Source organism: Neltuma alba, unplaced genomic scaffold (assembly GCF_004799145.2).
Source record: "Neltuma alba isolate B1F8T4 unplaced genomic scaffold, ASM479914v2 tig00002459_pilon, whole genome shotgun sequence".
NCBI classification, from domain to species: domain Eukaryota; kingdom Viridiplantae; phylum Streptophyta; class Magnoliopsida; order Fabales; family Fabaceae; genus Neltuma; species Neltuma alba.
The window spans coordinates 1-25,091 of record NW_021632869.1 but is presented as its reverse complement, the minus strand read 5'-3'; the positions used below and the strand labels follow the sequence as shown (position 1 = coordinate 25,091).

The 25,091-nt window shown below is 34.4% G+C and overlaps 2 protein-coding genes and 1 pseudogene across 3 annotated transcripts; 2 read left to right on the top strand and 1 right to left on the bottom strand.

Moving 5' to 3' along the window:
• Nucleotides 1-1,698: 1,698 nt before the first annotated feature.
• LOC114729130 (B-box zinc finger protein 20-like) lies at nt 1,699-22,397 on the bottom strand. The gene is made up of 5 exons (XM_028916097.1): nt 22,392-22,397; nt 17,521-17,528; nt 3,543-3,750; nt 2,138-2,539; nt 1,699-1,869 (listed from the first exon to the last, which is right to left on the bottom strand). The coding sequence occupies exons 3-5, from the start codon at nt 3,726-3,728 to the stop codon at nt 1,792-1,794; spliced, it is 666 nt and encodes a 221-aa protein (XP_028771930.1). The 5' UTR covers nt 3,729-3,750; nt 17,521-17,528; nt 22,392-22,397; the 3' UTR covers nt 1,699-1,791.
• LOC114729116 (uncharacterized) lies at nt 8,212-13,012 on the top strand. 2 transcript variants are annotated; one of them, XM_028916078.1, is made up of 11 exons: nt 8,212-8,408; nt 8,673-8,749; nt 8,946-9,051; nt 9,430-9,528; nt 9,624-9,689; nt 9,781-9,900; nt 10,445-10,519; nt 10,965-11,067; nt 11,605-11,652; nt 12,343-12,464; nt 12,569-13,012. In XM_028916078.1, exons 1-11 carry the CDS (start codon nt 8,319-8,321, stop codon nt 12,668-12,670), a joined length of 1,008 nt encoding a protein of 335 aa, XP_028771911.1. In that variant the 5' UTR covers nt 8,212-8,318; the 3' UTR covers nt 12,671-13,012. The 2 variants fall into 2 exon arrangements, with proteins under 2 accessions (XP_028771911.1, XP_028771918.1); XM_028916085.1 differs by lacking the exon at nt 12,569-13,012 and having other exon boundaries at nt 11,605-11,716; nt 12,343-12,422.
• On the top strand, nt 15,550-20,953 carry LOC114729108 (coatomer subunit alpha-2-like; annotated as a pseudogene).
• Nucleotides 22,398-25,091: the final 2,694 nt, after the last annotated feature.

Below are 25,091 nucleotides of genomic sequence, written 5' to 3'. Positions count from 1 at the left end.
TTTCAGGTTGGTTGATCTCATAACTGTAGTAGATCCCTACAATTTTCAGCTTCCTAACTGTCTATTCTCTTGGGGAAGGCAGATCTAGGGGTGTTTGAATGAAAACCAAATCATGATTTTAAATGTGTTTTTACAGTATACGAAGCAAATATGTGGAGGAGTTTGTTTCGTTTTGTGAAAAAATATTTTTGAGAAGCACTTATGGGTGCTTCCAAACACCTCCTAAAAAAAATGTTCCCAGGAGGCTTTATTTTTGAAATAAAAGCTCCCCCTTGTCTGCTTGTGCAAAGGGACCAGTTCTGGGACAATTTCGGCTCATGTTATTCGTGAGGAGCGGGAAAAAATCAAGATTCCTCCTCGTGACTCGTTTCGGACATCTTCCATGGTCACCGACCCGGTAGCGAACTTTCGTAAAATTGAAGAAGGCAGAAATTTGGACTCAAGAGAAGAAAATTTACCCAACTAGCAGTCAACAATAATAGGACGCTGGGTGGCTTGCTTTTCTTTTGGCGGTGTGGAGGTTTGTGCTACATATCGCCGTTTTGACTTCACACTCAAGTGCCTCGGTGTGAAAAACAACCAGACGGTGTTCCGAAAGGAACATTTTGTTTCAATTAATTGATATCTGAAAATTATATTTCACGATTTATAATTTACAATTCAATATTTAAAAAATTAAGATCTTTTTCAAAATTTATAATAATAACTTATTATAACTTCTGACAAAAAACTCATGAAAACTAATTGTTTAAAGTCATCATCGACTTCCCTCATAATTAAAACTTAGTCTTACTTATTTTATAATAATAACGTATAACAATAAATTTATTTAAAATGATGACAATACTAACATTAAAAGTTATAAAATATTTTTTTATATACAATATAAAAGATTATATTGCTCATAACATATGCCATGCATCTCATATTTATGTAGAGTTTAGTCTACATTTTTATGAACAGTAAGTTATACGTTTTTGAAAGCTATTTCTAAAATTTGATTCATGATACTAGCCATCATATTGATATATCAACAACGGTTTTAAGCAATGATTTTTTCTTGTTTATATATTATTCTTAAGTCATTTTTTTTGGTCCTAAGTGAGAGCGACTCAAATGTGCGGTTGAAGTTTATATTTAACTCATATAATCATATTTCCTTACAAGGCACGTAAATGTGATTCCTTCTTTATATTATCTGGTTGCCTATTAGAGATTAGGGAAGTTCCTTATAACCACCGAATTGCAAGCAGCTAACTTTGAACGAACGCCATGATCAACCGCCGACACGGAATTAATCGCACGGCAGGGTAGAAAAATAGTTATTTCAATTGAAAAATGGCTAAATAATATAATTAAAGAGAAACTAATAAGTATTATAATTTCTTTTCAATTATCTTGTTAACTTCCAAGAGCCATAGGTGTCTTGTTGACCTCCACACTAATGAAAAGTACTTCCGTCTATTGCTAAAAGAAGGAATATAATAGTCTGAAACGAGACATTGAAAGCTGAGAAGATTCGCCCAAAAAAATTGAAAAATGAAAAGAAAGAAAGAGAGAGAGAGAGAGAGGAAGAAGAAAAGGAAATGCAAATAACTAAATAGAAGATATCCTCTAACTGATTGTACGAACTGCTTTAATCAACGAGAGCGTCTAACACTGTTTTGTTAATAGAGGATTGATTTTATGAACAATTAGGCGAAGTTCTCTTCAGTCATTTCTTGAGATCCAACGAGCGAATTGCAAAAGCTGAGGAAGATAGGAGAAGCACAAATTAAAGTTGTGGGGAATTCATCTTGAGCTTCTAAACAAATACATACTTGCTTCATTAATATCTTGCTCCTCAAATGCTGACAGGTTCCCATACTTCTGCAATACACACACACAACAGAGTTATTAATTAGAATAATGCCATGAGAAAAACAAACATATCTCCCTCTAATTTGTTTCCTGGGAAACATCAACACAATAACACGACATAAATATCTTAATAATGCTGTTCGTTAGTGAGTGGGCCACACTTGAAAGAAATTGTCTCCGCGTTTGAAAATTGAAATGTGTGCAAGAAGCGTGAAATTTAAAAGACAAAAAACGACGACTTTGTTTGTAGCAGTAGTTCATAGGGTTTATAGCAAACCTTGCAGAAACCATTAAGTGGAGGGAATGAAGAAGCGTCAAGAAGATCTTCAAAGCAATAACCAGGTATCTTCTCGATCAAGTATTCAGAAATGCTACTTGTTGCAACTGAACTGGTATCACTAATCATGCTCTGATCTTCAACGTTACCAAAACCAGTCGCTGAGGCTAATAAAGACCTATTCACCATTGAAGAACTGGCATTCTGACTTGAAACTGATGATCTGTGTCTCTTCATGTTAGATTGAGAATCACTGCTCGAGATAGAAGCAGAGAGCTTCACACCGGTGAGAAGAAACCTGTTATGTTTCCGAGTATGCTCACTGGCCCTGTGAAGAGGAACGTCACATTCTCTGCACAGTATCGCTCTGTCCTCTTGGCAAAACAGATACGCTCTCCTCTCCTGCAACCAAAAAAAAAAAAAAAGTAACAATCACCATAACATCAGATTCTCGAGTCAAAGCATTTCTTCCTTCTTCAAAATTTGGTATTTCTAAGTCTATTTTTGTGGTTAGATTAAGATTAATGCTGTGTTTGGGTGACACCCCAAACCATGGTTTGGGGAATAAATCACCCAAACACCCACCCAAAATCTAAAACCATGGTTTTGGGCCAAAATCATGATTTTGGAAAAAGAAAAAATTTTTTGCTTTTGGAGAAAAAAGGGAGAGTGTGAGAACCTATAGGATATGTATCTTGTTATTTTTTTTATAAACATATTTTTTTATAAATATATTTAATCTTATATTTTATAAATATATATACATATTAATTATTTATTAATTATATTATCTTATGTATTACTCCTCCGGTCCTTAATATAGGATCTAATTTTTAAGTTGGTTTTGGTCCTAAATATAAGACTCATTTATCATATTTATCAATTTTCTCTAAATTACCCTTATCGATACTCTCCCAACCATAATTAAATAAAAAAGGGAGATAAGGTATTAAGAAAGATAATTGTAGTGTTTTAGAAAAAATGTATCCTATTTCTTATAATTAACTAACTTACCTAACTTCTTTAATCTAATCAAATTAGTTAAATGGGTCTTATATTAAGGATCGGAGGAGTATTAATTATGTTAATAAAAAATATATTATTAACAATTTTATTCCTTTAAATTAAAATATATTATAAAATCTATTTTTTCTGTAATTATCATATTAACTTATGTCTTTTTTTTAATAATTTGTATATATAAAAAATATAATAACAACTATTCAAACATTCTCACTTCTTAAAGTTATTTTTTCATAAAATCTATTCTTTTTAAAATCTATTTTTCTCAGAATTTATTCTTCTTAAAATCTATTCTCCATAATCACTTTTTCAAAAATTTGGTTTTATCTAAATACACCCACGGAGGAGAAAGTAAGATAAAGAGAAAGAAAGAGCAATGTACCTGACAGATATCGCAGAGAGGAGAGGAATTAGAGGAAGGGTGATGAAGAGAGAAGCGAGAATGTTTGCGAGAGAGCTTGTTGGCATGGTGGATGGTACGATCACAGGCGCAGCAGAGAGCAGCTTCGTCGGAGGGACAGAAGACAGAGGCCTCCGCTCTGTCACACACATCGCACAGTATCTTCATTTCTCTGTGAATCTCTCTCTCTCTCTCTCAAGGAGGAGAAAGAGATGGTATTTTGAGATGGGAAGCAAGCGAAAGAGGGAATGAGGACGAGGGACTTATGGGCGCTTATTAGGCTCCAGGGACTAGGGGTCCACAGAGAACAGCTAGAACTCTTTATTATTCATTCACTTTTTCTGACTATCAAGGCTATGCACCGGCCCATGTCCTAACCTTTGCTTCATATAAAACACATTTCTAATTTGACATCTTTTATTGACCCTAGTTACCCCTTGCCGCAGTTGTTTTATGATTTTATCTTTAAAGTGGCTCATTTGTATTTGCATGAAGTTTTTACGTGAGTTGTACTATTTGTACTAAATATAGCTTTATTGTTTATTGTACGAGAATTTGATACTAAATGTATTATTTTTCTTAATCTAAAGGATTATTTAGAAACTATGAAAAATACACCAAAAAAATTCAAGCAAATTGAAATACAATTTTTTTCCCTATTTATCTTGGTCTCCGTAAAATTATTTTAAAAAAAAAAAAAACCAATACGAACACTTTTTAAGTCATGCATTGTTAGAAGATCTCTTAAGAATGTTTTCGTTTTTGGGGAAATTTATAGTTTAAGTATATATTATTATTCGAACTGTGTGTGTTTATTTGAGTAATTAAATGGGAGCTTTCGAAGTTGGAGTCTTGGAGAGTCTTTGGACCATGGGTTGTTACATTCAAGTTCTAGAGAAAAGGGTTTCGCACTTTCGCTTTCATTCTGAGTGTGTCTCTGTCTGAATCTGAATTCTGAAGAGTGAAGCCCGGGCTCTGATTCTGAACTCGGGAGGCATGGCCCCGCATTTATCTTCGCATCAATTAATCTAAACTTTAAGCACTTTCAAAAGTTTTGCAGTTGAAGTCATACCGTGGGACACAACAGCATCGTAAGATTTTTTATTTGTTTGTTTGTTTGTTTTTATTTATCATATATGCAATTATTTTGCTAGGAAGGATGATGTGGTTAAGTCTTTTATTTTATTTTCTTTCTTGCGTTATATTTTTATAAACAAATTAAGAATACGAAGAATGAGAAGAAGAAAAGAGAAACTGAAAATTACAAATCCCAAATCAGGTTTAGTAATATAACTTTATTTGGTATTGACAAATTTGAATTTATAAATGATAATAAATTTTTATTGATATTCCTTGTCTAACATTTATAAAATTTTAATTTTTTTTGGGGTCATTTTCTCTTAAGAATATTCTTTTTCCCAGAAAATATAAGGCCCCCCAGCCCACAAAAAAAGCCGTGCAAGAAAAACGATAATGGGTGGGACCGTGGGTGGAAACGGGATATTCAAAATTCTTCATGCATTGAAATGAATGTGTTTGGTGATAGGTGCACCTAATTTAGTAAATGATCACGTTAGATGTAATAATTTTTTGCAAATATAACATATAATATTTTTTTTTCAAAACAAAAAAGATTATATGCCCTATTTTTTTTTTCCAGACACAGGCATTCTCAGGCAGTAAATATGAACACACAAATCATAGATAGCCAATTCTATTTTTGACCAATCTTTTGGTTGAAATTTGATCTCATTTGTAAAGACTCAGATTTCGTGCATTAATAATTTTTCTTAAATTGATCCTTCCTAAATTCATTTATCAAATATTATCTGCATATCAACAGAGCAATAAGAGACATTAATAACTGGAATAAATTAAAAAAAGAGAGGCTGCTATTGCACTCGATGAGTCCCGGTTCAATTCATGACTGGGATCCTATATTGATACGGGACATGATTTTAAAAGTTATCTTTTCTTTTCCTTGCGTCCTCTATGAATGACACAAACAACTGGGTGCATAATTTTTTAGTCCTGATAGCTATATAATTCTTCTAATTTTTCTGCCTTTTTTCGGGTCTTCTGATTTTATTAAAAAAATAAAAAGAGGTCGTTGGAGGGCTTGTCCTTATTGGGGTTATAAAAGCGTGTTTGGGATCACGTTTGGAGGCTCAAACGTGCATCCCAATCAGAAAAGTAACAGGTAGATTGAAAAATGATGTTTGGATTCATGTTTTGTGCATCTGATTTCTGCCGCTGAAACAAACTTATGCAATAAGTTTAAAGAAGTTGTTTTTACTCAATCTGATTTCTGTAAAAGTCAGATTAGAAAAAAGTTACTCCCTCCGTTTCTTATTATAAGAGACGAATAACCGAATTACGTTGTTCAAAAAAACAGTTAAAATTAGTTAAGAACAATCAATGTGTAAAAAATATAATTTTTTTTCAAAAAATACCCTCATTAATAAGGAGAGAGAGCATGAAAGAGAACAATGGTAAATTATTAAAAGAAAGAGAAGTGGAAAGGAGAGAGAGAGTGTGAGTTGGAGACAATAAATATGGGTAAAATAGGAAATCAATATAAAAAAGTAGAGACAACTTTTAAGTGTCTCTTATAAATAGGAACATGTCATAAGCATCAAATGTCTCTTATAATAAAAAACGGAGGGAATACTTCTATCACAACTATCTCAAACACACTCACTGTTTCGGCGAAACGTGGGATTATCGTTGGCATACAAAGAAGGGAGTTAAGCAAAGGTCTGTGTCAAGGTACCCAAGTGGGACCAAAGCTGATCAAAGTGTAATAATAACAAATCTTATCTTACTACTAGATAGGATTGGTTATATGAAATACACCACACATAATGCTTAAAGTTGATCAAAGTGCAAGAACCAAAATAAAAAAATTGGACGTATATACAAGACGACAAGAAAATACTTTCTCAGAAGGAGTCACACATATATTGGCGTGTTGGCAGAATCTTTGAAGGAAACATTTGAGAGATTTTGCAAGCTGTCAGCATGAAAAAGGTGAGAAAGGAACAATGAACCTTAATATCTGATTTATTTTATGAATTTCATGTACACCCACATGGATGGGGATTTTGAAACGACCAATTGTACACTTTTTTCACAGATGTGCATCGCTCATAATTTCCCTGCCATGTGGTAGGCCACTTAGCTTCTGGCTTGTAACTTCAGCGGAAGTACCTTATGATTAGATTGTGGACGCTGGGGAGAGAACCAAAATATCATAGAGATTTAATTAATAACCTGATACTAATATTTTCGAAAGCATTTAATTGGGCAAGCACCAGAGTAAATATCGGTTGGTGTGTAATTTGTTCTATGCTGGATACTAATATTTTCGAAATGGGAATATTCATGAACCATTTAACATGATAATTTAGCTGACGAATATATGACTCATACCTCATAAGAATAAGGATTTTATATTATTATTTTTTATCTTTAATATAAGAACTAATTAGCTACTTTGAGCATATTAAGAAAATTAATTTAGTTATTTGTAATAAATATACATTGTTTTTCTTAAAATATTTCTACTAATTAAGTGTATTGGTTAGAACTACTATTATTATAAAGATTATATTAAAAAAAAGGATAAATATGTGGGACAAAATAAATTTATATCTTATATTTAAAGTTAAAATAAAAATTAAACTAATTTTTATATTAAAAACTGAGGAGAGACTTTTTTAGGTAGATAATTTGGAAATATCCATCAATCTTCATCTAATTCAAAGCTTCCAGTGCAAGAAACATGCTTGTACTCTGTTTGCTATTTCCTACTGCGTACTTCACATGGACCCAAGACCACGGAAGGCAGCCTCACTCTGGTATGAAAATTTTGATCTCCTCAGAGACGTGGAATTGTGGATTATTCAAGTTTTGCTTTCAAATGTATTCCATCATTTATATTATTTCAGGTCATTTTATTGGAATATATTATTTCTTAATTATAAAATGATACTGAAGTGAGCATGTGCATTTTTGTTTAATATATTTTATTTTAGAGATAAATATTAATTTTAGGCTCTGAACTCTTTCTCAATTGTTAATCTAGTTTTTGAATTTTGACTTACTATATAACTTAATCCCTATAGTTTTTTTTTTCTTAGGAAACTTATAGTTTATTAAATTAAGGAATTATAGTTTGACCCAAAAAAAAGAATTAAGGAATTATAGAAATGGGGATGTATTGAGAAAACAAATATAAAGATTGAGTTACTATAAGTAACGCGAGTTCTCATCACTGACTTCAAGTTGAGTTGGTTCTTAACAAAATTTAATTAGAGGGATATATTAAATAAGATAAAAAAAATTAAGAAATTTAGAATCCATTTTTATAGTGGAGGAAAATAAATTGATCACCTTGGTAGAAAAGTGCCGGACCCTATTCAACATAGGCTTCCATTTTCGGGCCAAAAATGGGCTCCACTGTATGTTTGCGGAATTTTACTACGTCTTATTGGGCCCAGTTTTCCCCGGTGGGCCTCCTGACAAAGTCGGAGTTTATTATACCAATAATTCCCCTTGCCGGTATGCCAAAAAAAAGAAAGGAGAAGAAGAAGAAGAAGAATTTAAAAAGAAAAACGTGAAAAAAAAAAAATATTGTAAGAACATACTTTCAGATGAAGGCATATCTCGGAGATTTGGTTGCGCGACCTTGAACGGTCATTAGAGTGTCTCCCGCCAAGCCATACAGTCACAGTTCTTACAGCTTTAACTTCCACAATGGCTGCATTCACTGTCAATACTTCTGCTTCTCCTTATCTTATTGGACGTCGTTGCTTCCCTACTCCCTCGCGTTCCACACATCTCCAGGTACTTCAGGATCAATTACATCGGATTTTTATCGTGTTCTGCTCTTGGTGAGGGTGGAACGTAATTTTATACAATATATGTTTTTCTTTGATTCTTGGTGGTTGAGACCAAGCAGAATTCATATATACGGATTCCTTGTCCATAATTGTGTATTTATTTGTTGTTTACCGCAAGCAATTTGTGGCTTTTTCTTTCCTTGGTTTGCTCTATTCTGAGGGAACCTTCAAGTAATTCTGCTAATCCTATATCCTTCTCCAAATTCAGGGTTCATTGGCTCAGCGTTGCAATGCTATTTTCTGGATGCAGAGGCTAAGATCGTTTCCTTTGAATCGTAGAAGGAGGTAATATCCGTAGCTTGAAACTTGGTTCCCGTAATAACTTGACTGGTTTACTTGCTAGCGTCTACTCTTATTGCACTTGAGTTGCTAAATCAAATAAGTCTCATGTATGGTTTATTTTAATTTCCAGTGTTTTTTGCGCAGTCATCATATTGACAACGGGACCGTTGGTAAATTTACGTGTTTGGATCTAAAACAGGAAAACTTTGATATGTGCAGTCGATCAAGATGCTGAGGAAGCCTTCAAGAAGACTGTGGAAATTGATAGGCTCATAGATATGCTGAGGGAGTCAGATCCTCAGAAAGTAAGAGCGTAGATATCAAAATTTTCCCCAGCCTTCCTTTCCATATTTTCCTTACTTTTGGTAATTATTTTTAACCACGCGGATAACGGTTTGTGGTTTGTCTGTGATTCTGCTATAATCGCCCCCTCCCATATAATATATCTTAATTCGTTAACTGGCTATCAAATTTAACGCCTTTACTTAGCATGCATGGAAGGCTAGTTTGTTTGTTCTTTGCATCATATTGGCGATGCAATTTTGTGTTCATGCGTGAACGAGATTATACATGGTGTTATTCCATTCACTCAGAACCACAAGCATTTTTAGTTTTTTTACTCAATTTTACTCTATAATTCTTTTAAATGACAATATTGCTTCTTTTTTTTCCTCCGTAAACAGCTTCAGAAACTTGTTGTTGAAAATATCCTTGCTTTCAATCCAAGCTTTTGGATCCGCCTTGCAGCAAGAACTGATACTTGCAAATCTGAGGATGATAAGGCAGGGTTTTTAATTTCTTAGAATGTTTCTTTATTCAGTGTCTTTATAGTCATGCCATTTAGTAAAAGTTGCTTTTATTTATTGTGAATACGCAGAAAGATTATGAGGAGTTGGCTTTAACTGTGATGACCGTGGTGGATCGATTGGTTCACAAGACCAATGTACTTTCTTACCTCCGTTAACCTTGTAGCCACGCTTGTTTATTCTCTTTGATGCTTCTTTTAATACTAATCCTTGTGTAATTTGACTCAGCAAAAAATAGAGTCTGCTACAGATGTCCTCAAGGGAGTACTAAAGCCTGTGGTTGATGATGTTGTTGAAGAGATTCCCTGGCCTCCCAGAGATCCTCAGGCCCTCGCATTGATGGAAAAAGTAAGCTTCTCACTTTCTCTCTGAACTGAGAGTGACCTGTGTTATTGTACAATGGGATATCTTATACCCTTCAAAATTAGGCTGTTTTTCTGCGCATCCGTTGAGTGAAGAAACTAGTTGCGATAACCCAACACTAATCTTAATAATTAAATTACTCATTTGACTATAACACGTAGATATCTGACTAGATTTATGCAAAATCTCAACAAATGTCATATCTTTTAATCGTCATTCAGTGGGCTGAAATATGCATGAGCTGCTCTTGAAGATCAGTGATCCACTATCAGTTATCGGAAACTGAATGCGATAAAGACTGAAAGTAGTTATCAATAATAAAGAACATTAGAGTAATCAAAGCACTCTTTTCTGAAGTAAACATAAATGAATCTCGCATCATCTTGTCTTTTCTGAAGGCAAAAGTGACAAACTTCATGCAGATGAGTATATTTTGTTTCAAGAGCATGTATGTTGGTCTGTTGTACTCAAACATATATTCTTTCAACCAGTCCGATCAATTTTTCAACTTACAAGTTCAAATAATTAGGAAATAAGTCAAAGGGAGCAAGAAGGACAATTGGACGAAGGATTTCTTGCGGAAGTTAGTGCGCAACTAAGACAGGTAAATCTCTTTTACTGCTTTTTATTTAGACAGCAGTGAATTCATGGGAACAATATTATTATGTTGACCAGCCATATATTAAAAATACATCGTGTATGTGGTATCAGAAATTTGAATAAGTTTCCAAAGTTTCTTTCCTAGAGCACTCAACTGCTTAGATTTTGATGGCCAAAAGGGGAGGGGTAGAACTGCTTAGGTTTCTTTTTCAGTTTTTCCTGCATTTATATTCGCATTATTATTACTTAATTTTCTTATAAATTTTCAGTTTTATTAAAATAACCCTCGTCTGTTCTTTGTGTAAATGCAGCAACTTTTGCTTTACTGACATATATATATATATATATATATATTATGTTTACATTAGTTTCCTTTTTGAGCCTCATTTGATGTACTCAATACTCCAATAGTATTAATATTATCTTTTCCTTTTTCCTACACTGCGCAGGCAAAAGAAGATGGAGATAAGCCCGGGCTGGAGGCTATGCTGCAGAAGGTTTTACAGCTCTATGCTTCCAAGGTTCTCTCGAAACGTAGTTATGCCAATAAAGGTATGTTTTATGTGCTGATGCATCACAATTATCACAGGAATTTATGTCCAACGAGATGAGTATATGCTTTTGGAATCGTGATCCTACTTGAGAACTTGGCATGTACTTAGCTTATTGCAGGATTATGACGGTGACGGGATTTATATTTAGAGGAATTAGTTAAACAACATGAAAATATCTCGTGCAACAATTCCTATAGCATATACTTCCCTGGGAAGCATAAATTGACCTGAGTGAACAGGAGCAACATAGAGGACACTATATGGGGAAAAGCATGTCAAATTTAATGGGTCGTTAAGATTTTCATTATTTGCCATGTTTGAATAATTAAGTTTTATTGATCTTTGGTTTAAGTTGAGACTTCATTTTCTCCAAATTCTGTCTCTCTCTTTTCTGGTATCTGCTCTTCTCAAGTGCAAAGCATGAATTTTAATTTAATCTATTCATGTGATTGTCTATCTGACTACAGCATATCCTTGTCGCTTGATATAAATATTTAATCAAGTTATTACTAAGCTCTGCGTGCTCTTGTTGCAGGGGATGAAGTTTTGAAGGACGAGCAGTTCCTCGAAACTATAATCCAAGGTGTCTTCATCACCGCAGAGTGTCATGTCTTGGGAAATTATCTTATTTATATGATCAAGTGAAGGTTCCCAGGCTGGACTTCATTTTTAAAGAATCTCCTTTGATATATTTGAATTTCATTTAGGTTGATAAATTTGCAAGGTAAAATGAATTAAATCAATATGATATTATGAAAAGAATGGAAGGCACATTTTGGAGGGTCTCCTGACTGTGCCTGTGATGTAGAGTTGATTTTTGGTTAGATGAAAGACCTATGTAAAAGCTTTGTTGGAGAATAATATACTACCTCTGGTTCTTAATATGAGACCCAATTGACTAATTTAGAGAGATTAAATAAATTATTTTAAAGTATTGTATTACCAGCTAATTTACTCGGCTTATGGTTATATATATTCTAATTATACACATAATTACTTTTAAAAAGATTATGTAACATGTGCTATAATTAAGTAATTTTTTAACTTCTTTAATTTTCTCAAATTAGTCAACTAGGTTTTATATTAAGAACTGGAAATAGTATTAAATACACCAAATTTGTATATTTGCTGTTTCCTGCAGCTTCTGGTCATAGCCTCTTGATGATCAGAAATTTCATCACTATGAGCAGAGTATCTGGACTGATAACGAGCCCATTTTTATCCCCGGATGCAATTACATTAGTCCCATTGACCAATTATTGGTTTCTTGCAGCCCCTGAAGAAGAATGGAACAATATTCTGATCAAAGGGTTGACAATCGGCACAGGGGAAGTTTCACCTGAGGAACTCAATGCTGTCGTGAAAAAACGAATTGAGCGCACTTTGATTAGAACTGTGAGACAAAACCCTGCCTCTTGTCTGTAGATTTAATTGTTCTTTGTGTCTTTCTCTTCCTTTTAACTGATGTCGCTCCCTTGATTTGTCCATGAAAATCAAAGGAGGGAGGTTCTTACCAGCAGCGCATTCTAACAGAATATCTGAAAGGCATTGAATCTAGAGCTGAGGAAATTGTTCAAGCTTTTCAAGGGAAACGGCAATAGAGTTTTTTTCCATAGCTGAATATCAATTCGATGCCATTTATCTCGATAATATCCTGCTTCGTGCAAGAGGTGGTTCTCCCTTTTGTAGAGGATATAAAGCGAATCAACACTGGGCGCGCATGTAGAAGTTTAGACCAGCCGTCTTCTAGAAGGTAGTGACCTGCCCATATTGATTTGCCAATTAGTGTTATGAACAGGATCTGGTCACTTTTAGCTTGTAATATGTATATTTATATAGGAGCGGGCTGTGGGTTTAAACCATATCTCCTGGAACAAAACAAGTGATGTCTAATGTTGGAATCTGGCGATAAATTATTCCTCTTGTACAAGTCTCATTGCAAAGTTCCTACTCAATATTCGATAAATGATTTTTTTAACCAGTATGAATGGATGACTAATAGGGGAACAAAATAGATCAAATATAGTTTATTGTTGTTTAAAAAAAAAAATACTGACAGAAAGTAAGAAATTGCTCTGAAGAGCTGAAAAAACATTCTAACTCTAACAAGATAAGAAATTATTCGACAATTTCCGTTGATTAACTTTTTGATTGTGACTTATTCGCAATAAAAAGAGTGTTTAGTAATACACTTGTCTTTTAAACAATAAGTTTAATACTATCTCCGGTTTTAATTATAAGACCTCGTTTGTATTCGGCAAACGAGGTCTTATAATTAGGACTGAAGGTAGTATTAAAAATTATATCTATTACTACATTTTCTCCTTAATATAAGAGCTAATTGATTAATTTGAGTAAATTAAAAAATTATTTAAGTTAGTTATTTGTAATAAACAGATGTTTTTTTTAAAATATCCTTACTAATCAAGTGTATTAGCTAGAATTACTATTTGAAAAACCTTGAACATGTGCAATTACTATGGGACTACTTTGGCAAAAAAATGGATAAATACAAAAGACAAGACAGATTAGATATTATATTTAGAGCTAAATTGAAAGTTAAACTAGCTTTTATATTAAGGATAGGAAGTAGTATTAAGTATTTTAGTTCTATGCACCTAAATTGTTAAAAACATGATTGCGTTTATAACTTTTATCTTCTTTTTTTTTTGGGTTTGCTTATGTTTATAACTTTTATCTAAATAATACTCCTACAGTCTTTAATGTAAAACCTAATTAACTAATCTGAAAAGATTAATTATATTAGTTAAATTAGTTAATATGATATATTTTTTCTAAAATATTCTAAATATCTTTTTTAATTCCTTCTTTCCCTCTTCTACTTGATTGTTGTTGTGGAGATATTAATAAGGTTAATTTGAAAAAATTAACAATATATAGAATAGTCTTATATATAAGACTAATATTAATTCTTTAATTATGTCTTATATTAAAGACAGGATGAGTACTCTTTTGTTATTCTACAAATGTTCCAAACATTACAAAATGTATGTCCTCCTAATGCCATTTTTCAGCCATAAAAGTAGCAAGCTAAATACAAGTGATCATACATATTTTAATCAAGGTACCTAGCAGCGTCATAAAGTATTTATTTATTTAAATAAATTTTTATTAGAGCTAACTCTATTCGAGATATTGTTAGGTATTAAATATAGACACCCCTTTTAATAAGAATTCGAACTTTGATTTTACACAGAATAAGAAATTAGCCTTTCGACTATTGATACAGTTTTTTATCTATACTCAGACCTATCTATAATGTTTGAGGGACGCACATGTAACAAGGTCCAAAAAAAAAAAAGAAAGGAGGCACACATGAAACCATGAAACTTGTCATCAATAGCACCCCAAACTTGCTCTTGGAAGAAAAAAAATCCCCCTCCCCGAGCTGCTTCTTTTGAGCACGTTTGCAGAATTAAAGCGAGACTTGAGGAGGTAATCGGCTCTCTCTCGGCAATAAACTTGTTTTACTCTTCTACCCCGGCTTACTCTTTGTGTTGACCATTAAAAAATAAAAATAAAAAATAAAAAATTAAAGATATGTTCGGATTTACTTGGTCTCTGAATACTTAAACTACATAAAATGTATAATTTAATTTTCTTAAAATGCAGGGGCTGATAATATTTTAAAATAGTTAAACCAAAAGAACTAAATTTCATTGAGTTACTTAAAATTTAAGAATTAAATTATAACTGAATCGAGACTATAAAATGCAATTAAAAATAGATGAAAACTTCTTATTAGACCTGTTTAGAATTACTTATAAACAGTTTTTCAATTGTAATTTATAGAATACAGAATAAATATGTAAGAAGAATTCTATCTCGATTTTCATAGAACATTCTTATAAGTGGTTTTAAAGTTGATGTGAAATAGGTCTTGCTCTTTCTCTAAAACTGATAATATATATTTTGACCTGGTAAAACTGATAATGCATGCAATGTTATTTTTTCCAAAAAGTTTTACAAGCACAAAATGATTAAGAAGAACTGTGCATTGTGGTGTTTTCAATTTCTTTATATTAATTGATTGATTATTGAATGAATTCTTTGACTCAGGAAAGAGAAATTACAATCAGTGAATCAGGTATTAAAAAAAAATTAATTATGCTAAAATTCATTGATAACTTTGAAGGGTTTGCAATAACAAGTTTTAAAATAAGAAATAACTTTACATAAAAAAAAAGAAATAACAACATATTTTTTATGCTAACTAGTAATTACTTGCAGTTGGAATTTCATGATAATTAAATTTTTTCTGGGGACTTTATGCCCCCAAAAAAAAAAAAAAAGACCATTGCCTGCCATTTTTTTTACATGTTAAGAGCGGTAGAATTGGAATATATCACGACCCTAAACGCGAAATCCATCGGCTAAAGTCAGCCTAATTCTGACAAACTTCAAGGCATTTTACTCCAAAACCCTCAGAAATTACTTTTAATAATTCCTCTCATTCCCTCTCTTCCTTTCTCCCTCTAAAATTAGGACACGATCTATAAACACACTCAGATCTAGGAGGTGCCCGCAAATCCTCCTCCTTTTCATGATCCTCTGTTTTACTTTCGTCTCCTGTTGGAGTCTTCTCAAGCTGAAGGCTTTATAATCAGCTTTTGCCTTCAAATTATCGCGTAGTTTTGAAGTTTAATGTAGAGCTCTCTATCCGACGGCTTTGTTGTTTAACGTCGAATCAGTGGTTTGCGTTTCTTCTTAGAGTTCGATTTAGCTGGGTGGGGCTTTTGTGATTTGCTGGTTTCTTCAGGGTGTTTGATTGACTTGGGTACCGAGGGAACTGATCTTGGGACGACTTGATCCTTGAAGATGTTGACGAAGTTCGAGACCAAGAGTAATAGAGTAAAGGGACTGAGTTTCCACAGTAAGAGACCGTGGATCCTGGCAAGTCTTCACAGTGGTGTGATCCAGTTATGGGATTATCGCATGGGCACTCTCATTGATAGATTTGATGAGCACGATGGACCTGTACGAGGCGTCCACTTTCACAAATCTCAGCCGCTGTTTGTCTCTGGAGGTATTTGATTTACGTTTAATTCCTTTTTCCTTCGAAGTTGTTACTGCGAATCAGATAATTTAAACGTGTGAACATGCTTCTTTGATAATCTTGTTGATATTGGGGGGAACTTCGTGGGTCATATTATTTTGATTATTTGAAGACTTGTAGATCTAGCTTAGTTATTACTACTTGTTGCTCTTTTTAAGAAAAATCAAATATGTAAAATTTGAACTTTAATATACACTTCCAATTACTATGAGATCGAGGTTCAGGTCGAGATTACAATACTAGACCTAGTGTGCCGTTCGGGCGTGTATCTGATGACAAGGTTGAGATCGTTATCAATTTACTATATTTTTGTATGCGATATGCGCATATCAGAGCTTAATATAAAATACTTGTTATTTGACTTCTCTTGGTTTGGTTGGATCGCTTCATAAGAAATCTTCTTGATTGATTTGTCTCCTGGTATCTAAAATTGTGAATAGTTTTAATTGTGTTTCACTATTAATGTTGATCCAGTGATTACTTAAATAAACTCAGAATATGGATGTTTCTCTGCTGGGAATGCTGTAGAATGAGAAATGTTTTTGATCGAGAAGAGTTAATCTCTTCTCATCAATCCCAATTTAATGATTATGGGAGTTTCTATCTGTTTTTCTTCTGGCAGGGGATGACTACAAGATAAAAGTTTGGAACTACAAGATGCATAGGTGTCTGTTCACTCTCTTGGGGCACCTGGATTATATACGTACTGTGCAGTTTCATCATGAGCTCCCATGGATAGTGAGTGCCAGTGATGATCAGACTATTCGTATTTGGAACTGGCAATCACGTAACTGTATATCTGTCTTGACTGGCCACAATCATTATGTAATGTGCGCATCTTTCCACCCTAAAGAGGACCTCGTTGTTTCTGCCTCATTGGATCAGACTGTTCGGGTTTGGGATATTAGTTCTCTTAAGAAAAGGTCTGCTTCTCCTTCAGATGACTTGTTGAGATTCAGTCAGATGAATACAGATCTTTTTGGTGGTATCGATGCTGTTGTCAAGTATGTTTTGGAAGGTCATGATAGAGGAGTCAATTGGGCTGCATTCCATCCCACGCTTCCTCTTATTGTCTCAGGAGCAGATGATAGGCAGGTTAAAATTTGGAGAATGAATGGTGAGCCTCAAAAAAGAAAATCTATGTAACTGCTCTTTTCTTTTCTCTCAGCTTTGCTATTGGATCTTTTACTGGATGCTTGTTCATAGTTGGCTTTTTTCTACTCTTGTCACCATTTTCTTAATTTATGATGAATATGAGGGTCTTGAGTCCCTTAAAAAGAGTGTTATAAGGATGTTGTTGGCTGAAGTTTTTGGGTGCAAGTAATCACATTCGCATTCTGTTTCTGTTTTTAACAATTATGTATATTGAGTAACTCCTTTATCTGTTTAATATGCCATTATTGTTGTTGTTGTTATCTTGGTAAATCATGCCATTATTATAAAACATGAGTAATAGAATTGCTTCTTATTTTGTTTACAGAGACAAAGGCTTGGGAAGTGGACACTTTAAGGGGACACATGAATAATGTATCATGTGTTATGTTCCATTTAAAACAAGACATAATCGTCTCCAATTCTGAAGACAAAAGTATTCGAGTGTGGGATGCAACAAAGAGGACTGGAATTCAAACTTTTCGACGGGAGCATGACCGTTTTTGGATTCTTGCTGCACACCCTGAGATGAATCTCTTGGCAGCTGGTCATGATAGTGGTATGATTGTCTTTAAACTGGAGAGAGAACGACCAGCCTTTGCAGTTAGTGGTGACTCTGTGCTTTATATTAAGGACCGGTTTTTGAGGCTTTATGAGTTTTCAACACAACGTGACACACAAGTGCTTTCAATTCGACGACCTGCTCTTAATCAAAGTCCAAAATTTCTTTCCTACAGTCCAACTGAAAATGCTGTCCTCCTTTGTTCAGATTTAGATGGAGGATCTTATGAGTTATATATCATATCCAAGGATGGCACTGGTAGGGGTGATATGCAAGATGCAAAGAAAGGAGTTGGAGGATCAGCTCTTTTTGTGGCTCGGAACAGGTTTGCTGTGCTTGAGAGAAGTACCAACCAAGTTCTATTGAAGAATTTGAAAAATGAGCTCGTTAAAAGGAGTGCTCTCCCGATAGCCACAGATGCTATCTTCTATGCAGGAACAGGTAACTTATTATGCAGGGCAGAGGATAGGGTGGTTATATTTGATCTTCAGCAGAGGATAGTTCTCGGTGAACTTCAAACACCCTTTGTCAAGTATGTTGTTTGGTCTAATGATATGGAACGTGTTGCCTTGCTTGGCAAACATGCCATTGTCATTGCTAGCAAGAAGCTTGTGCATCAATGTACTCTGCATGAGACAATCCGTGTAAAAAGTGGAGGCTGGGATGACAATGGTGTTTTTATTTACACAACTTTAAATCACATCAAATACTGTCTTCCAAATGGAGATAGTGGCATAGTAAAAACTCTTGATGTCCCAATTTACATTACAAAGATTTCTGGAAATACAATCTTCTGCTTGGATCGAGATGGGAAAAGCAGGGCCATAGTTATTGATGCTACCGAGTATTTATTCAAACTTTCTCTGCTGAGGAAAAGGTATGATCTTGTTATGAATATGATAAGAAACTCACAACTCTGTGGGCAGGCTATGATTGCTTACCTACAACAGAAGGGTTTTCCTGAGGTTGCACTTCATTTTGTTAAGGATGAGAGAACTCGGTTCAATTTGGCTCTTGAGAGTGGGAACATTCAAATAGCAGTTGCATCAGCTACAGCAATTGATGAGAAAGATCACTGGTATCGGCTGGGTGTTGAGGCTCTTCGCCAGGGTAATGCTGGAATAGTGGAATATGCATACCAGAGGACGAAAAATTTGGAGAGATTATCATTCCTTTATCTTATAACTGGAAACATGGAAAAACTTTCCAAAATGTTGAAAATTGCTGAAGTTAAGAATGATGTGATGGGTCAATTTCACGATGCCTTATATTTGGGAGATGTCAGTGAACGTGTTAAGATCTTGGAGAATGCAGGCCATCTGCCCCTTGCTTACATCACTGCATCAGTTCATGGGTTGAATGATGTTGCTGAACGTATTGCAGCTGAACTGGGGGATAATATTCCTTCTTTGCCTGCAGGAAAAGTACCAGCTCTCCTGATGCCCCCATCCCCTATTTTGTCTGCTGGTGATTGGCCTCTTCTTAGGGTTATGCGAGGCATATTTGATGGTGGGCTTGACAATGTTGGTCAGGATGGGATTGATGAAGAGGATGAAGCTGCTGATGGTGATTGGGGTGAGAGGCTAGACGTGGGTGATGAAGATGGCTTGCAAAATGGGGATGTGACGAGCATTCTGGAGGAGGATGGAGATGCAGCTGAAGAAAAAGAAGAAGGAGGATGGGATCTTGAAGATCTTGAACTTCCTCCCAAATTAGATACCCCCAAGACTGCTGCAAACACCCTTTCCACAGTGTTTGTTGCTCCAACATTTGGCATGCCAGTGAACCAGATATGGATCCAGAAATCGTCTCTTGCAGCTGAACAGGCTGCTGCTGGCAACTTTGACACTGCGATGCGGTTGCTTAACAGGCAACTTGGCATTAAAAATTTTGCTCCTTTAAAATCTCTGTTTCTTGATCTTCATACTGGCAGCCATTCGTATATGCATGCATTTCCGTCAGTTCCAGTGGTTTCACTGGCAGTAGAGAGAGGATGGAGCGAGTCTGCTAGCCCAAATGTGAGGGGTCCACCAGCCCTCGTGTTCAGTTTCTCTCAATTGGAAGAGAAGCTTAAAGCTGGTTATAGGGCAACAACTTCTGGGAAATTCACTGAGGCTCTTCGGCATTTCACCGGCATTCTTCACACAATACCTGTTATTGTCGTTGAGTCAAGAAGGGAAGTTGATGAAGTGAAGGAGTTAGTTTATTGTTAAAGAATATGTCTTGGGTCTGCAAATGGAGCTGAAGAGAAGGGAAATGAAAGATAATCCAGTACGCCAGCAAGAGCTTGCAGCATATTTCACTCACTGCAACCTTCAACTGCCTCACCTGAGGCTTGCCTTGCTAAATGCGATGACTGTCTGCTACAAGGCAAGGAACCTTGCTACTGCTGCTAATTTTGCCAGGAGGCTACTTGAGACCAATCCCACCATTGAAAACCAAGCTAAGACTGCTAGGCAAGTACTGGGAGCTGCAGAAAGGAATATGACAGATGCCACTGAATTGAACTATGATTTTCGTAACCCATTTGTGATCTGTGGTGCAACCTATGTGCCAATTTATCGAGGACAGAAGGATGTCTCTTGCCCATATTGCAGTTCCCGGTTTGTGCCCAGTCAGGAGGGACAGCTATGTACTGTCTGTGATCTTGCAGTTGTAGGTGCAGATGCTTCTGGTTTACTATGTTCTCCTTCACAGATGCGGTGATTAAAGTAGTGGACAAGGGCCACATGTCAACCACAGTTTCAGGTCACTATTTAGAATGAATGAGATTGTTTGATCCCCGACTCTTAGCATATAAAGGTAACTGATAGCAATGGAAAACAAGTTCCCCGTGGCATGTTCATCTCCTTTTTGTGTCCATCTTCTTACTTTTATTTAGTTGATAATGGTTTTTAATATAATGAGGCAATAAGCACATTTCGGGAATTCAATCTTTGGCTATTTTTATTAGTTCTTCAAAGACAAGAATGCTCATTTTTTTTCCCTAAATGTTTTCTTATAGGGAGGCAAACTTGTGAATGCTAGCAGATGCCGTTGGGCAATGTTTCCTATTTTTCGACAAATCAATGTTTCAATTGATTGGCTGTGAAAGAAGCACTTTGGTTTGAGTAGTAAGCTAAGTGTTATTGATGGCAGTTTCTCAGAACTCATTTCCCATTGCAATGCTAGTTTCAGCGGCTGAAACTAGCATTGCAACTTGCTGGTGGGTCTTGACTGAAAAAGAGGGCCCCAAAACAAAGGAAGTAGGGCAGGAAAATCGTTGGCTGAAACCAGCATTGCAATTTGCTGGTGGGTCTTGACCAAAAAAGAGGGCCCCAAAAGAAGGAAGTAGGGAAGGAAAATCTTTGTAGGTTGTCCACTTCAAAAATTGGGAGCGAGTTTCCGATGGGGTTTATGAAGCAATTACTCGGAGTTCCTATGTTGGATTTGGCATATTAGCTTGAAATAAATTTGGTTGTTGCTTAAAGCTGAGGTGCCGATGGTTAAATTGACCAACGACTGCTGTGAGCAATTGTAGTTTTTGCTATTGGTGAGAAAACTGGATCAAATTTGGTTGAAAAACAAAAAAAAGAAATAAAACTGTGTCTGAACTGGTCTATTCAAGAAAGAAAACCGATCAAACACAGGAAAATTAGTCAGATTATCAATTCAATCGGTTGAAGCTTTTCTTTTTCAATTCTATAGGTACTATAAAATAGCATCCTTTTGACATAAATTATTTTTCTTCCTATGTTTTAATGATATATAACCATTATTTATTAAAAAATATGAAAGAAGTAATATTTCCCTGAAAAATTATACCAATAAGGGCATGCCCGTACATAAAACAATAATCGATCTGCAAGATATGACATGAAATCTAAAATGTTAAACTTTCTACCTGGCACTTTAGCATACTTTTATAGTTATTACTTTTTTTTAATGATTATTAATTATTATACATTAATTTAATTAAATTTTATGACGGTAGATTATTGATCGATTGTTTTGAGTTCAAATATGGGATTATGATTGAGTTTTAACTTATTGTTAGATTCTAATAAAGTAAATAATAATTTATAAAATTAGCAATAGTGTTCTTATTTCTTTCCTGATATAAGAAATAAAAAATAATTATTAAGTCCAATTCAATCACGTAGGACAACTGAGGCCTCATTTGGTATAACTCAAACTTTTAAAATTACTTATAAATATTTTTTATATAAATTAAGATAAAACTCTTCTCAAAAACTTATAATATATTTTATAAATCATAATTAAAAAACTATTCTTATAAACTATTCTATCAGCATTTATTGCTTCAATGACTGGTTGAATGGATTTATTAATTCAGTCTTTCATTTCGCTGACAGAGGCCACTGCATTGTCAGTCATTTCAGTTATATTTAATATCATTTTCATTCGGTTCAGGTAGAAACCACAAACCAGAAACGAATTAAAATGAGAAGTGAGTAATCCAAACAAAACCCCCCCCCCCCCCAAAAAAAAAAAAACCCAGAGAAGGGAGCTGGTGACCGAAAAATAAAACAGAGAGAGAGAAGGGAGCTAGTGGCCAAAAAAAACACGAGAACGGAGATTGCCTACTTTTAATAAGACCAGATGTAACGGAGTTGGATTTTAATTTCACTTATCAAAAAAAGTTCGAGATATATTTTTCTTTTGGATGCGTGTGTGCGTTTTATATTTTGTTTAATCATGTTGGGGGATTGACTAACAGTGTTAAAAAATTATTCAATTGTTACATTTTCTTGTAATAAGGTTTGTTTAAAAGTTTGTATATCTATTGTAAATCTGGTAACTACAGTGCCCATTTTTTTTAAAAAAAAGAAATCATTACCCTCCATCTTTTTTAATTTTTATTTTAATCTAAAATATAATATCTCAATCTATTTTGTTTGTCATATTTCTTTCTTTTTTTTTCAAGATAATTCCTGTAATAATAATAGTTTTGACCAATATACTTTATTAGTAGGATATTTAAGAAAAATAATACTTATTATTACAAATAACTAACTTAACTAATTTTAGTAATCTACTCAGATTAATCAAATAACTTTTATATTAAAACAAGAGATGGTGTTTTTTAAATTTTATACGTCAAAAGAAAATGGGAGGGTCGTACTGAAAAAATAGGTTGTAAATGTGAGATCTCCCAAAAGAAGGGCACGAGATTTATAATAAAATTAGAAATATAAATGTAATTCACATAAGTTTTAAAACATAGGCATGCAACCCGGTGAGAAATTTTGTGGTCTGGATCTTTAATTTAAACATAATAACATTCTAAATAAAATAATTTGTTACTTGTATTTATATATGATATGTATTTTTAATATGTACATGATCATGAATTCTAGACTTGAACGCATGGTTGTCTATATTTTTTATCGACGTAATAAATTTTGGGATAAAATATGCTATTTCAGTTCAGAGATAACAAATTATAAAATAGAACAAGTTGTTATCTAAATTCTATGATATCGTTTTAACATATTTTTATTTATTTTTGAATTAGCTTTTGATTTTTAAATAATTTAAAGACTCACAGGATAATAAATTTTAAATAAAATATATCATTTATAATTTTAATGTGCAAAGTGCCTTTAATTTTCCTTTTCTTTTTGCTTTTTTTATTATGGAGGAACAAACTTAGTAATAAGCGAAAGGACAATTTGTGGAGTTGATGCCATTAAGTGACAGCATTATTATTTTCTTATTTTGTTTAATCAAAACAAGAAGCTAATTTCATTTTCCGTAGTGTCCCAAATTTTTTTTCTTGGCTTGCTTCTGTATTCATCCGGCTTTCTTCCTTTTCGCGGTAGGGTAATTTGACTTCATTAATTTCTTTCCTCTGCTTTTCAATCATACATATCATCCCTTTTTTTTTTTTTTGGGGATCGAATCACACACATCATTCTTAAACGGAAGCTAAATATGAGCAACCGCGAAAAGAACCCGGGAAAACATGACATTGTATTTTCTATTCACCCCTCATCGTCCCACACGTCACAGTAAAATGAAAACAAAAACAAAAAAAAAAGAAAGAATAAGAATACGACAGGTTGAAGTGGAACTATGCAAATAAAAAAGCGTTTCGAAATTTCCATGTGTGCAGTTCTTGACAAAATTTCAATCTCTCTTCCTCCCCTGCCTTCCCATTCTCCGCTGAAACTAACAGACACTACACAAGCCAGACCCAGATCTCATCGCCAGAGGGGTCTGAAAATCCGTCTCTTCTCTCTCCACTTTCGATCCAATTCTCCTCTTTTTGATGATCTCTGTAACTTCTATCTTTGTATGTGCATGTTAATGCGGGTCTGTTCGTGAACTTGGTCATAGATGCGTTGAGTTGTTTGTTGAACGTGATTTTTTCACGACAATTAGATCTGAGGTAAATTCTCTTCGTTGTCATATGAACATTGGAATTGAAATCAATTGGGAGATTCCATGCGGTGGTTTTCCTCCTCCTCCCCTGTCTAATTAAATGGTACATGTGGGAAAATGCTGGTCGATTTTGATTCTTATATTGGAAATTTTATATCCCCTGACTTCATTTGGCTTCATAGAGTTCTTGTTGTAATTCAACATAAACGTTGTTGATGATTTTACGTGGGAATTGCGTTTGCGGTTGGAATTCAGCTTGATCTGGATTTGATCCTGATGGAATGGGAATTCTAATGCAATTGGATTGTGCAGAGACTGTGCTTGTGATACGGTGATTGAGGAAGATGTTGACGAAGTTCGAGACCAAAAGTAACAGAGTGAAGGGGCTTAGTTTCCACAGCAAGAGACCGTGGATCCTTGCGAGTCTTCATAGTGGCGTGATCCAGCTATGGGACTACCGAATGGGCACCCTGATTGACAGATTCGATGAGCATGATGGGCCTGTTCGAGGTGTTCATTTCCACAAATCTCAGCCTCTCTTTGTTTCTGGAGGTAACCGTATTAACACTGTTTTACAGTGCTTTCTGTATGTCTGATGACTATCTTCGCTGACTGCTTAGTATCTGATCCACTGATTCTTAATCTGAGTGATTATCAGATCAAGAATAAATAGTTGTCTCCTTACTTTCCCTTTCTTCCTTTGTATATCTATGTTGAGCTGCATAAAAGGAGAATGTAGGTTTTGAAAAATTACGTATAAGATGCCTTATATTTATGTTTTCTCCATGGAATAATTTGCCTTGTCAATTTGACTTTTGCTGCCCATCTTATTCCGTTGCACTCT

Coding starts and splice junctions, on each gene's coding strand:
- LOC114729130 (XM_028916097.1), bottom strand. CDS start 3,728: ATGAAGATACTGTGCGATGTGTGTGACAGAGCGGAGGCCTCTGTCTTC. Junction 2,540..3,542: donor CTCTCTGCGATATCTGTCAG/GTACATTGCTCT, acceptor TTTTGGTTGCAG/GAGAGGAGAGCGTATCTGTT. Junction 1,870..2,137: donor CACTTAATGGTTTCTGCAAG/GTTTGCTATAAA, acceptor TGTGTATTGCAG/AAGTATGGGAACCTGTCAGC.
- LOC114729116 (XM_028916078.1), top strand. CDS start 8,319: ATGGCTGCATTCACTGTCAATACTTCTGCTTCTCCTTATCTTATTGGA. Junction 9,901..10,444: donor CCCTCGCATTGATGGAAAAA/GTAAGCTTCTCA, acceptor TCAAATAATTAG/GAAATAAGTCAAAGGGAGCA. Junction 12,465..12,568: donor AGCGCACTTTGATTAGAACT/GTGAGACAAAAC, acceptor TGAAAATCAAAG/GAGGGAGGTTCTTACCAGCA.